Source organism: Mesocricetus auratus, unplaced genomic scaffold, assembly GCF_017639785.1.
Source record: "Mesocricetus auratus isolate SY011 unplaced genomic scaffold, BCM_Maur_2.0 Super-Scaffold_100009, whole genome shotgun sequence".
In the NCBI taxonomy this organism is placed as follows: Eukaryota; Metazoa; Chordata; class Mammalia; order Rodentia; family Cricetidae; genus Mesocricetus; species Mesocricetus auratus.
This window is the reverse complement of record NW_024429193.1, coordinates 57283506-57298577: the sequence shown is the minus strand read 5'-3', so window position 1 is coordinate 57298577 and position 15072 is coordinate 57283506. Positions and strand designations below refer to the sequence as shown.

The following is a 15072-nucleotide window of genomic DNA, read 5'->3' as shown; positions in this document are numbered from 1 at the left end:
TTTGGCTTTTTTCCTGTTAAGAAATAAGTCAATGGAGGAAAATAAAATAGACTCAGTTCGACCTCAAACCTGTGAGAGCGGATTTTTATTAATCTTAGAGGTCAGTACCCTTCGGTTCAGTATTCTTGAGTACAGGAGAGCAAGTCATGTCGGGTCTGGCAAGTTTTGTAGTAGAAAGGGGTGAGAGGGGCATAGCTCTGCTAGAGTCAGTGACTGCTTTTCAAAACGGCCGCGTGGAGGATTGCCAATTTTTGCCACCTTTGGTCTCCAAGGAAATCCGTGGGCCGCAGGTTCCCAGGAGTCTTGTGTCTGTTTTATGGCCCTGGTTCAGGGTGGGTGACTTCCTTTATTTCCATGTCTAAAGAGCAACAACTTATTCCAGAGGGGAGAGTCTCCCTCAAGTAGTTCAACTTATTCCAAAGGGGAGAGAGTCTTCCTCAAGTAGCTGGCACAAAGAGGAAGACACTAAAGGGAAAACACTAAAGCCTAGTTCCACCTCACTCCTGGCCGCGCCTGGTCTGCAAACACAGGAAACATCCCTAACAGCTAGATCCGCCAGTAGCCGCCTAGAGAACGGGCGCATGCGCAGTAAGCACAACTCGGGCATGCCAGCAGACGTCATTCCCGGCCAGGCGGCTCCGCCCTTCCCAAGATGGCGCTGTGCTCCGTGCGGAAGGCGCGTGAGTGCTGGAGCTTCATCCGGGCACTTCACAAAGGACCCGCTGCTACTCCTGCTCCCCAGGTAACCCGAGCCGGCCTGCCGCAGTAGGCTTCCGGTCCTGCGAGCGCCTTCCCGCTCCCCTTCCCTCCCAGTACTCATTTCTACCTCCTTGCTTCCTGTAAAGAATACTCTGCACTTTCCGAGGTCCGCTAGCCTATGAGTGCCCCCGACGTGGGGACGTCGCAAACACACGTGACAGAAAAAGGCTTTGGGGCTGGAAGGCCCGCGCCGCCCTGCCACGTGGCCACCGTTGCCAGGCAACGCAGGAAGCCATCCCTGGGACGAGCGTGAGGCTCTGAGGTCGTTCTAAACCCTCTTCTGGCGTGTTTTTATGCTCCCTTCCCTAACAGTTACTCCGGGCGCAGCGGAGAAATCTGAAAAGGTGTCTTGGAATTGGTCTGTTTAGGTTGGTGCAGTAGCTAGCAGCTTGGGACGTGAGCAAGTACCGCTGTACCATTCTGGTTTTTTCTTGATCCTTAGGTCTTGCAAGCAGCAGCAACAAAGCTGCCAAGGTGCTTCATACTGTTGCTTGCCTGACAGCACAGCGGTCACCACGACTGCTGCTGAGTGTGATAGTTTGTATTTGCATTTTACCCTCAAAGCCAAACGGTGCCCGGGGATATGCTTTCAGAAAAGCACCAAACATCCCTGAATATGGCTTTTTGATTTAGGTTATCACGGCAGTAGAATCTAAGTGAGGAAAGGAAATTTGAGTTTCTCTGTGAGTTCTGACACTCTGAGTCTTCATCGCCATTAATGCGCAGATGTCACACGAGGACGTCATGCCTGATGCATTGAAAAGCAAGCCGGCCTGGAAGTTAGGAAAACATTCTAGAAGTTCCTGGATTTTTCTGGCGTTTACTAACTGTGTTATAGATCGAGTCTCAATCCTCTGGGCTTATTTTCTTTAGCAGATGGGATAGAGGAAGAGTTGAATTGATTGGCATGTTAATGTTTTCAAGCCTGTGGGTTCATGACTATAAAGATAAAGTATAGCCAGTGGGAGCAGATGAAAACCAATATGTAAGATATGTTTCTAATCATCCCATAAGTTAATCATTCTCTGGACTTCTGTTTTCTTCATTAATGTAAACCTCACAAGATTCTGTAAGAATAAAAGACACAGTATATTGGAGACTCAGCAAACAACTATTCAAATGTTACTTTAACTTTTCAGAAACATTGTTAGGTAAGAATTGATTCCAGCTTTAATCGTCAAATGCTGTTTCCCTTGAAGTTTGGGGATTTGGATTTTTCAGAATAGAAATTTGATAGGCATATTAAATTGTATGCAACCAAGAACTTCTAGGACAGATTACTATTTAAAAACCCCTAATTTAGCTTTAAATGAAAAGAATTAAATGTTGAAGTACTGTTTCTGCAGTGTCGTATGCATATCACTTAAAAATGATGGCATGAAGGAGTAAAGGGAAGCTGGTCCTGATGGCAGAGGCCTCCCCAATATTCTGGGAGGCAGAAGTGGGATTTTGAGGATCACAAGTCCAGGATCAGGCTGGGCTACAAAGTAAGCTCAAGGTCAGTCTGGGTGCTTACCTGAGATTCTTTGCCTCAAAATGAAAAGTAAGAAGATGCCCGGGATATAGATAAGTGGCAGGGTGCTTCCCCAGTACACGTGATGGCCTGGGTGTAAAACACCAGTGAAGTCCTCCTGAAAGACTGATGGAAAAGATTAAACATTGTATTCGGAATATGATTGCAGTAGTGCTCGTACATGTGTTCACACATAGGAAGAAAGGCTGGAAGGAAACAACCTTTAACATTTTTGTTGTGTTTTTGTTCATCCTAAATAGTGATTAAAAGTAATTTAAGTATGGTTCAAGCATTTGTCTCATGTGCTTCGCATTGAAGATATGTCACTTTTATAACCAGAAAAATTTGAAAGCATAAATCTCCATACAAATCTGTAGTCACTGATGCTGTTTAGGCATTTCAGGTTTCTGAAAGAGATACCTGTCCTATATGACCATTATTAAACTGGCCTTGGAAAAGGACTCCTTAAAATTTATGACCACTTTTCCTCTGTGTGTCTTCTTTTTCTATTGAAAAGCTTCCTTTGAAGTCCAAGGGATTTTGTGAGCAGATGCAGAAATATGTGAAGGAAGAATTGGATTCTCAAACCAGATGCACCAGACATTTTTATGACATCTCATAACCTTTGTAGAAAACAAAAAATATTTTGTAAGAGCATATTATAGTATAAAATGCATATTTATCATATAGGTGGTTTTATTAAACAAGGAATGGTTAAATTACTTGTTTATTGGCTTAAACTGTGCACTTGCTCCCTGAGGTGGGAGCAGACATCAATGAGCCATAGTGTGCTTTGTTAGAAACTGTGACTGAATGTACTGTGACTCCCAAGTGCTTTTACTGTTTTTTTTTTTAAACAATATCTTGGATAAGAAATGTGCCATGTTTACTTCTCAAGACTGCATGTAAACTCAAGCAAAATAGCAGGAAAGGGGCTAGAGGTGTGACTAGTGCTTGCCTGGTATGGGAGAGGTTCTGGGTTTAGTCTCTGATATCTTAAAGAGGGTATTGGGGGAAGAAAATACGAATAAGAGCACATCATGCCATGTTCATTGTGGATGTCTACAATTTATGTGAAAATGGTTTATTTTGTCAGGTGTTGCTTGACAGAAAACTGTTGAAATCTGATGAGATGAGAGTAATCACGAAGTCAGAGAAATGAAAATCTGACGTGATGTTTAAAGGCTCTTGGTATTAGGTACATTTAAGCCTGTCATCATTGACCAAACACAGAATCTGCCCTTCTTTAAGCAGTCATTCACGATTGTGTTTTGAAAACAATGAAATATTCTTGGTTAGAAGATTTTTGCAGGACTATTTATAATCATTCAGTTCACATATAAAAAGTCCTCGCTTCGTTTTTAGCCCTCCTCATCCTCGGTTTGGCCAACACTGCCCTATTCTTTTTCCTGCTGGTGGTCAAAATGTAACCATTAGATGAAAGAAACATGTTTCAAAAAGAAGAAAGAGCCACTGTCTTAAATTTCTGGTTGCATACTGGTGGCTTAATAAAACTTTTAAATGAAGTTAAGATTTCCAAAGTTGCAAGATTTGTTCCTGTCTAGCCTGTGATAGACTTCGTACTATGCACTCACAATTATGGAAACTGAAACTTAACGTCTGTTCAGTGCCATTGCCTTAGGTATAAACCAATTTCTAATTTTGCCAGTTTTCCTAGTACACATATTGATTCATCCCGAATGGAATATAGGATCCCACATTTCATTGCTGTGTGTTCTCCAACACAGATTACTCTCTGGTTCTCACTATTGAAAGTAGTGCCTTTGTCACTGTTGAAGATTGCAAAGCAGATGTTTTGTAAGGTGGCTTAATGTGAGTTCTTCTAGGGATTTCTCGTGGTTAGATCAGAGTTATGGGCTTGGCAAAAATACACAGAAGAGATATTACTGACTAGGTAGTGAGGCAGGTGTTAGCACTGTAAGAACTAGAAAATAAGATTTGTTTAAATACTTTCCCAGTTAATTAGTGGTGGAACTGAGATGGTAAAGTTTACCATGGGCATTTCACTCCACATTTATGATTATTGCTGGTTAGGTTTCTCTGAAATGGGGGTGTTCCTGGTAACTTTTGACTCGGTTCCTTTCCAGTTCTGTCTTGTGCCGTGTGCTCCATCTGCGGTGTCACCTGAGGGTCTAGTTAGATGAGAACTGTGCCAGTTTGATCAGACTGTTTCAGTTCTGCTTTGTTAAGTAGTGAAGAGGGTGCTCTGTGGATCCACCCTACAGCTTCTGTTCATCTCAAGAACTAAATGCATTTGTTGACAATGTCCTTTAGGTTAGTTGTCTATAAAGACTGAGTTAGTGTAAATATAAACACCTCAAGTGTTTGAAAGCTATCTCTGGACAGCTAATAAAAATCACTGCAGGCTTCTGATGGAAACACAGAGGAAGAACCATAGATAATTCTTAGGGCTGCCATAAGCAAAGAGTGCTGAAGAGAGACTGCTACCACCTTCCATATTCCTTCTCAGCTCATTATTTTCATACCTGCATGTGCAGAACTGTGCATACAAAGGAACTTGTGTGTATGCACGTGTACATAGATAGATAGATACACATATTTGTATAGATATGTACATGTATATAGATATATATATTAATGTATATATGCCTACACATACATATATTTATATCTTTTAGAAGAGGAAATGGTATCTAGTCAGCACGTGCTGCATGCTAAAGCATCTGTACTACGAAAACCTCATCTTACTCCTTCCAATGATTTTTGTAACTCCTTTTTTTTATGTACTGGCTTATTTTATTTATTTTTTTGTATTTACACTAAAGTTGAACCATCTTAAGTCAAACCTTGATAATTTGGTCACTATGTATATTCTTGAGCCAACTGTATTGTAACTCTTATTCTATGCATTTTATGAAAGAAGACACCAAACTCAAGGAGAATAGTTGGCTTTCCCAAGACGCAGAGATAGTAAAGAATAGTGCTGGGATGTAAAACCGGAGTTGCCTCTGTGTTTTAACTTGATCAGAAATTACCTCTCATCAGTAAAATAGTTTAGGGAGTAGAGGGACACCCATAGCCCTTCTTGTCTGAACTTCCTCCTCTGTTCCCCAACCACACACACAACCCAGTGCCCCTGAGATACTATAATGAATTTCTTTTTTTCCATTTTTTATTAATTAATTAATTCATTCATTTTTCTCCAGCCCCAACAGTTCCCCTACCTCCTCTCCTCTCACCTCCCCCATTCCTTCCTTCTCCCTTTCTCTTCAGAAAAGTGCGGGCCTCTCATGTATGCTAGCTGGCCATAGTACATCAAGTTGCAGTAAGGCTAGCTACCTCCTCTCCTACTGAGGCTGGATGAGTAACCCAACAGGAGGAAGGGTTCCAAAAGAAGGTAACAGAGTCAGAGACAGCTCCTGCTTCCTCTGTTAGGAATCCCACAAGAAGACCAAGCTACACATATAGCAGAGTGCCTAGGTCAGTCCCATTGAAGTTCTTTGGTTGGCGGTTCAGTCTCTGTAAGCTCTCATGAACCCAGGTTAGTTGATTCTGTCAGTTTTGTTGTGCTGTCCTTGACTCCTCTGGCTCTGATTTCCTCATGTCTTCTGCAGGATTCCCAGAGCTCTGCCTAATGTTTGGCTGTGGGTCTTTGCATCTATTTCTGTCAGTTACTGGGTGAAGTTTCTCTGATGACAGTTGGGTTAGGCAATGATCTATGAGTAGAGCAGAATATCATTAGGAATCATTTCACTGACTCTTTTTTTTTTCTTTTCTGCTAGTCATGTTTGGTTCAATCCTAAGTCTCTGGGTCCTGGACCTCCAGGCAGTGTCAGGAGTGAGCTCCCTCTTATAGTCTGGGTCTCAGGCTGGACCAGTCATTGGTTGGCCACTCCCACAATTTCTGCACCATCTTCTTCCCAGCATATCTTGTAGGCAGGGCAGATTGTAGGCCAGAGGGTTTGAGTCTGGGTTGGGGTTCCAAACCCTCTATTGTAAATCTTGCAGGATTACAGGAGACAACTAGTTTAGACTGCAGCTTCCTTTAATATAAAAGGGAGTTTGTTGATCAGGACCACATGTGATAGATAGATTATTTTTAGGGAGCTGACCTAAAATTGAGCATGACTACTTTATAAGTAGAACATAGTATTTGTTCTGTTTACCTAAGTTCCATGAGTAGGGTGGTCATCAAGTCCTGTTTTCCTTCCTCGGGTCTTTCCATCTTCTTTGTTCTTTTCTTTACTAGCTTGCCTTCTCAGAATTTACTCTCCATGGTATGCTGGTCCTTACACAAAAGGCCATGCCACAGCTTCATCTTTGGTCTCGACCTGTCCTGACCTCCAGCCTCCTCACAATGAACACTTTTCCTGGTTGTGCTCTTGACATTAGTGCACCCTAGTGTCTGGGAGCTTCTCTTCTACACACTGTGGTCCAAGCCTAAGTCTTTTTCCTAGCGCTTTCTCAGGAAAGATTTACTCTTTTGGGATTGAAGCTGCTATGCCCTGGTATAGCATGGTAGGTACAGAGATGATTTATAGATAGAGACAACACACTGATTCCAGCTTGACTTAATTTAGTTGGCCTGGCATTTGTAGGTTTTCTCTGTATTATTTCTTAGCAAGACCTGTCTTTTATTGCCATTTAGGAGTTGACCAAGCAGAGCAAGGTCATATCTAGGTCATTGTACTACCCCATCACTTGATTTCTCTTGGTCCTCTTTTCATTTACTGAAACTCGTCTATAGCTCTCTTTTCTCTTGGCACAACCAATTTTGTTCTTTGTTTGTTTTCTCTTGAACTGCCCCTCCATTATCAGTTAAGTTTATTTCTGATTGACTAACAAACTGCCTTTTGACTACTCCTTGGCCTCCTGAGAAGTAGAGTCAAGTCAGTGTCATGTCTAACCATGAGAGTTCTCACTAGTTCCACTTCCATTAATATGTTGGGCCGGCAGCCAGCATTCAGGATGTACACTCCTTCTCTTTCCTGTCTCCTGTCCTGACTGACTCATTGGTGAGACAGCTTTAGTGAGAGTGCAGCCCTGAATGGTCAAATACAACCCTCTCTGATCTCATTTCTTGGGATGTTAATTGTATATTTTGTATACATTTTTCAAATAGAATCTTTTCTCTTCAATAATAATATTCTAATATAACACACTGTACTGTCCAAAATATTTCACGTATTCCCGTCTAATCTTGAATGCAAGATAGACAATTTCGTTATCTAGCTGTCCAAAATTTCTACTCCCTGATAATACTTCTATTATGCTTTCTCACCCTCTTTTTTAAAAAAAGCATTCAGTGATAATGAGCAATCTAAGTATATATCAGTGTTCTTTTATCAAGTTTTAAATTAGTGTTTTCCTAGTGCTACTAAATCAGTGTAATAATTCATCTGGGGGCTTTATTCTGATAGGACTAATGATTTCAGTTATTGCTAAAGGCAATGATAACTAACAGTGAGGGTGAGGATGTAGTGCTAGTAAACCTTAGTTGAATGCCTGCCTTGTTCCCAGGATAACTTTAAACTATCAGATACATACTAGCTTATCAATCCTCCCAATTCAGCTAGGTCCACAGATAAGAATTCCAGGAGGATTTAATAAATCACTAAAGGTCATGTAATTGGCAAGTGTAAGAAACAATGTGTGAGTCCATTCATCCTGATTTAAATGGCAGAAATATCTAAAAGAAACCATACATGTTAATTTACTGATAACCTCTTTGAAACTTGCAAGTATTCCATGGAAACTGCTTTTCTTGTCATGGTGACATACAGGGTAGACATTCTGAATCACCTATGTTATTGATGTTCTTGAGGTCTTGTTTGGCTGTATGAATTATATAAACAGAGCAAAGCTGTCTTGTAAATTTATCTCTGTCTCCATTGGCCACTGCCACTAAGATTACCTTAGATAAAATAAGGCTTTTAAAACATGAGTCCCAAGGTGCATGTAGGAAATTATATTTATGTATTGCCTATAGCTGAAAGGTCAACCTGGACAGAGCCCTGCAGGCAGAATGGAGGTAGAGAGTGCTAAATCTGTGGTGGATTGGGAATCTCTGTATAGCTTGTAGTTGTGATTTATGGCTAGAATACTTTCTTCCAGGAATAGAAGCTCGTGGTGGCAAGGCATGAGAGATGGAAGTAGTTTGTGTTGTAGGCCCTCTCTGCAGAGGATAAGGAATTCCTTTCTAAGGGAGTCTCATTTGTCAGTGGAGCTCTTAAAGAGGTCTACCATTCATTAATTATAGAGTATGAATCTGAGTGATTACCAGTCAGTGCACTTGTTAGGATGAGATAAGGCTTTAAAATTAACACCATTGAGCAGAGTTGACCATACACTAGCAAATCCCTCCTTGTTAACTTTGCCTTATATTCCCCACCAACGGAGACTGGACGTTCTATTCTTATTCATCCTCACTCAGGAGTCCCTTTGGAACACATAAAAATTCAGTGGTGAAGGGAAGTAACTATGTTTGCTTAAATCATTGATTTGGTCTTAACAGGTAGTTCAAAAGAAATACTATAAGATGGAAAAAGTCTCTTGGGCTAGGAACAAGTATACAGTAAAAAGGCGGAATTTCAAGGAAATAGTAAGGACTAGACTATTGTGCATCTGCACTCTGCTGCATAACTAGTTTTTTGGTTGAAAAGAAAAATCCTATGCAGACAACTTTGGCTTCCTATATGCAGCAATTCTCTAGCCACCACATGCCACTAACTGGAGCATGCAAGGTCAGTAACTGTGTAAAGAAAGTTTGTAAAAGATAAACATTTACATGAATGTTACTCTTGACATCAGAAAGTTAAATGAACATGCAGTTCCTTGTGTTCTATTGGGCTGTTCATTACAAGGGCGTGTGACATCGTAGAAACCAAGTGACTGTTTGCTCCCACAGGCATATCTGTGTGATACCATGTAACTTACCTGAACTCATCAAACTTGCTTTTCTCATTTGCAACAGTGTTATTAATGCTGATGTTTAGTACTCAGTAGATCTCCCATTTTGATGAGGACTGTTCCTACTTTATCAACATTAATAGTATTTTCCCCAACACCACACAGTCCTTTCTTCTCCTGACACCCAACCAGATTAATTTCCCCAAAGCAGAAGCAGACTTATAACTCTTCATAAAGTCTGTACTCCTCATGACATTTAAAATCTTCTGCAGGCCATCACTATTAAGATAGATCCTTGTCCCAGAGCTGCATAACATTTTCCTTTGCTTAGCGCCACCCTTTTACTTAATAATGTATCTTTTTTGAAAGGCCTTTCTTCCCATCTATTTCTTCGTGTATTCTATAATTCTTTTTCATTCCATGTTACTTGATTTATGACAGGATCTTACTTTGTAGCTTTCTCTAGCTCAACCTTGCAATCTTCTGCCTCTGTTTCCCAAGTGCTAGGGTTATAGGCATGCATCATGCTGCCTAGCTGTTTCAGCACTTTCAAAAACTATGTACAGCTTTTGTACATCAGTCACAGAGGAGCTTAAAACAACTGGCAGGAAAAAAAACCTAATAAAACATTTAGAAAATTTTGTTTTGAAGCTGGAGATAATCACTTCCAGTTTGAAATCATATCTCCCATTTTGAAATTGTATGTGACTTTGTCCCTGTTTATAGAAATGTGCGCACACCTCTTGTATCTAAAAACATTTGCTTGAGACAAATGGAAGTGCATGCCTTTGTTCTGTAGACTATTTTTGGACACTCCAACAGGAAGCAGTTCCATATACATTGTTTCATAGGTGATCTATAGGCTGCACTTAGCATTTAGAGTTCCCAAAGTGTTGTCTTCCTGGCCCCTACATGTCCTAATAATGAGGATGAGCCCTCCCTGTTAAGTCATAGCTATGATAGGTATATGTATGATAAATGAGGTACTACTTAAATCCTTGGTATTATGAGTCCTACTATAGAAACCCCAGTAATTCTTTATTGATTGAAGTCAGTGTAAAATGCATCAATGCAATGATACATAAGAAAATCTATGGCATTCATATCAAGCATGTTGTTGAACAGAAACCATGCATTTTGATATATCTTGTGTTTGATTGATTACATTTGATGTTCAGTGTTTATTGCAAGTGGTGAATGTCATTTCCCAATGTATCTAGGCATTAATGTAACTGGAAGGTAATGGTAAATTTTACTTCAGTGACTTTTCCAGTAGGCTATAGGTTTCTAACCTCTTGCTGTGGCTGAATTTTACTTTGCCAGCTCTAGTCTTAGTTTTCATGGTGCTGCTAATTACACTGAGATTTTTGTTATACTTAAGTTTGCTACCTCTGTATACAGGGAAGTGTGAGCATATTCACAATTAAGATGAAAAGCTTGTATTTTGAAGACAGTTTTGCTTCAGTTTTTTCTAGTTCAATAAAATATGCTGTGTTTCCTATACAATAATTATAAGTAAGCTTTTTACCTTCCATGAAAGAGATGTGATCTTATTTGTTAATTGTGGGCTTGTTTCTCATTCCATCACACATTTGAAGTCTCTTTAAGACAGCTTGTTGAACCATATCTAGCACTTTTTGCTCTGTTGATGTTAGTGTGCTCTGCATAGAAAGCAACCCTGCCTCTCACTGCAATTATGTGATATACATGGTAAACCCAGGATTAAGCTTCTAATGTAATGTACCTTGCTTTTAGTTGCACCATGGTTAAGAGTGGACTAGCAAAATGCAAGATTTTATATGACCAAGTACTGAAAATAATTTATGTGTTCTTTTCAAAGAGGCTAATGGCACTTTGACATCTGGTCAGAGAAACTTTATTGCTATACTCACATACTAATTTGTCATGTATATGTTTAATAAATCCTTAAGTAAACATAGTGTAATCACAGAATAATTATAGAATGTCATGTTTCTTGGGAGAATAGGATTGGTGTAACATTTCCGTGTCTAGGTATTTAGGCTAATACTGTAGTAACATAGATTATGTAGCTTAAACAACAGTCATGTAATTTCTTGTACTTTGGAAACTGAGAAGTCCAATATCAAGGTGCTGGTGAGTTCCATTTCTAGTGAGGGTCTCCTTTCTAGTTCATAGGGAGCTGGCATTGAACTGGTAAGAGGGACAAGATACCTCTCTAGGATCTCTCATAAGGACAGTATCTGTGTAACTTACCCCTTGTGACCTAATCACCTCACTGCTTCATTTCCCAATACCTTCACATTGGTAACTTAAGTTTAAACATAGAGTTTTGGGGTTCAAAGACATTGTCTATTTTAGTATGTGATTTCAATGACCAAACATCTTGTAAAACCAGGACTCGTTCTCAAAAATCCTTGAAATGTGTGGGATGTTCCAGTGTTTCAGTGTTGACATGACATCTAGCAGCTGTTTTTCACATTCACAAATGGAAGCAGAAATTCTTTAGCTGACCATGTGTCCTTAATTTTGATTGGGAATATATTAACATATTTATGACTTAAATAGAGACATAGCTTGCTCTCTTGGTTTTATTTTATCCTAACTAGTGGGCCTTTTGATCAGGTTTCAGTGATACTTTTCATTTTAAACGTTACATGTTCACCTTAGATCATGTGGATGCAAGATACAGGATCAGCCATTTCCATTGGCTCACATACTAGATAGAATGGAGAGAGAAGGAAGTGGCTAGCTCTTCAAGAAGTGTTTTGCAAAGAAAGGGTCACTAATGAAGTTACTATCATTTGAATAGCACTTAAATTTTGGTGTTCTACAGCAAAAAAAAAGTCATATGGGGATGGAGAGACGGCTCAGTAGGTAATGTACAAGCAGTAGGAGGAGCTAAGACAGATCCCAGAATCCATGTGAAAGGTGACATGGCTGTGGGTCTGTAATTCCAGTTCTGGGAGGCAGAGACAGGATGATCCCACGGGCTTGCTGGACAGCCAGTCTAGCCAATCAGTGAGAGACCCCTTCTCAGAAATAAGGCAGAGTGGTGGAGAAAGGTACAGGAGTACAGAGTACATGCACACGCGCAGATGCATGCATACACCACACACAGGAAAGGAAAAAAAGGAAGGAAGAAATGGAGGGAAGATGGGTGGATATAAAAAGTGGGAAAAAATTGCTAAAATCCCAGACTTATAGGCAAAAGTTGAAGAATGTAAAAGGAAAATGGGTAGAAGAGCCATTAGAGGCCAACCTAGGGACTCCCAGGGGGCTAGAACTTCAAAGGTAAACTGAAGGGTAAGGTATTAATAAAGAGTAAATAAAGACTGAAGGTTATCAAATAGCATTTGCAATTGATTTATACTCAGGGATGGTCACACCAATAGTTGTAGAATGATTATTGAGGCTGGAAATTAATCACAGACAAGAGACGAGAAAGTGAGGATTGTCTTTTAAATAGCCTGCTTGAGCACAAACTGTCTCTGAGGGTAAAGGGGGTTGGAATCGTGACATCCTAAACCAACCTTTGAGGTAGTCTTTACGGTAGAGGAAACTTGAACATGACTATAAAAGCAAGTATTAAGATGAAGAGGTTGGAGATAAAGGGAAGAATGAATAAATGCTGACCAGAGTGACTGTGAACAGCAGGAGAGAAGGCCATCTCTAAGAGATGGTGGAGATGAGGGTGGGTCTGGAGTTTTCTGGAAGGGTGAGGTCAGTGAAGGGACGCCAAAGGCATTGGGCATTTCCTCTTCCAAGGGTTTAGATTTGAGGAGGCAGTGTAGTTTAGTGGGTTCATATATGGACTCTGAAGTCAGACACTATTCTAGTCCAAGTTTTCCATTATCTATAATCAGATAATGGAAGTTGGGGTTCTGGGGCAAATACGAAACTTTAGAGCTCACTGTTGTCTTCATCTGAAAGATGAGCAAGATCAGCATGAACAACATGATCTCTACAGCCTGACTGCCAGTATTTGGGCCTCATATGTTCCATGTTTTCTCTTCTTTTATGACCTGTAAAATGAAGACAATATCTACCTGTGATGGTTGCTGTGAGAATCACATGAGTTAGTGTTTGTAGAGATCTAGGACAGCATCAGGTACACTGTATAGACTAAGTTTTTAAAAATGTTTTGTAAGCAGTGTTGAGAGCCTAGCAGAAATTAAAACTAGAAATTGGTTTTATGCATAGATTCTACAGAGTTTTGACATTTTTATTGTTACCAAGGCTATTTAGCATTTAAGTATCTAATGAGCTTACTAGCCTTAATTCATTATTGGAGTCTCATCTGGCTGTTGAGACACAGTGGCAAGGGATTCTGAGATTGCTTGTCTTGCATAGTCCAAGTGGAAGAGTTTTAACATTTATGTTGTTAAAATGGCAGAATAATAAGACCTGGGGTACAGCATGGACTAGACAGTTAAGAGTTGAAATCAAACAAATGTATCCAAAGCTAGTGTGCCAAATGGCTCAAATGCCTACTCATTGAACTCCCTTGGATAGCAGAGCTTGACGAGAACCAGATTCCCAAACGTGCAGTAAATTTAAGATAGTACCCCAATGCCATTCATCTCCCCATAATGCCATTCATTTCCCCATCCCTTCATATCTGCCCTTTTCCCTTGCAACCTCCCTCCCCAAAATAAAATTAAAATAAAAAAGACAAAAATGAAAAAGATGGAGTGATAAGATTCTGGGTATTTTAAATGGAAGTAGAGTTAACAAGATTTCCTGGCTAAATTGGGAACTCTAGTCAGTACAATGAACAGAAGGAACTCACACTTAGAGAGGTGGTAACACTGTGTGTGACAGAAACACAATTTGGGGGAAAGATCTGGAGTTCATTTAGGTGTGCTGACTTGAAATGCCTGGTGAGCACTTCCATGGAACTATCAACCAAATACCTGAGAACAAAGCTTGGGACAGAGGCATAGATGGAGATAGACTTTTAGGAATTTTTAGTGGAGTATGCTAAAGTTACCAAGCGGTTGGGTATCAATCCCAGTTTGTTTAGGAAAATTATGGGAAGAGAGAGGGGATGTCGAGGGGACACAGCAGAGAGAAAAAAAGCAATCCAGAAGCTGCCATCTGTGAATTTAACCAAACCTGATGGCCTGAGTGTGACTGGCCACCCATGGTGGAAGAGAGAAACAACTCCCAAAAGTTTCTCTGACCTTCACACATGGTGGCAGATTCTCTCTCTCTCTCTCTCTCTCTCTCTCTCTCTCTCTCTCTCTCTCTCTCTCTCTCTCTCTCTCTCTCTGTCTCTCTCTCTCTCTCTCTCTCTGTCTCTCTCTCTCTCTCTCTGTCTCTCTCTGTCTCTCTCTCTCACACACACACACACACACACGGTGGGGGGGGGTAATTTTTTTAATTAAAATAAAAGGTGTTGGGATGATGATAAAATCCAGGCAAGATAATAGTAGCCAAATAGGTAAGAGATAAAGTAGAAGGTGCTAGACATAGTGCTACAGATACACAATCCTAGCATTTGGGAGACTGCGGCAGGAAAACCTTCATTTGAAGCAGTGTCAGATGCATAGAGTTCCAGTCCAGACAGAACTTCATAGTGAGACCTTGTTATAAAGCAACAAATAAACCAACTGAAACAAAACAAAAAAGCAGAAAGAGGCATCCTGGAAGTCAAATTAGGAAAATGCTTTATAGGTTAATATGTGAATATGTTTGTCCATACCCACACATGCACACTCACATATACATACACACACACACAGTCATTCACACAATACATTTATATACCCTCACACACTCACTCACTTGTACATATACATGCGTGTACATATAAACATGCACTCACACTATTACACTAACACACAATTACACACTGTCACACATGCATACATTTACACACACATGTAGTCAAACACACACATACCTTCAATCCCCAGCATATCTAC

General features: G+C 40.2%; 1 protein-coding gene across 3 annotated transcripts in view; it reads left to right on the top strand.

Annotated features, from left to right (window-relative positions):
• The first annotated feature begins 602 nt into the window (after positions 1–602).
• Positions 603–15072, top strand: part of Wars2 (tryptophanyl tRNA synthetase 2, mitochondrial) — a 68951-nt gene continuing 54481 nt past the window's right edge. For 2 of the 3 annotated variants that reach the window (XM_005087732.4, XM_040752155.1), the window contains exon 1: positions 603–742. In XM_005087732.4, coding sequence (XP_005087789.1) covers positions 653–742 — 90 coding nt within the window. In that variant the 5' untranslated portion in view covers positions 603–652. The remainder of the gene's footprint in view (positions 743–15072) is intronic. The other variant, XM_040752154.1, reaches the window with a different exon arrangement.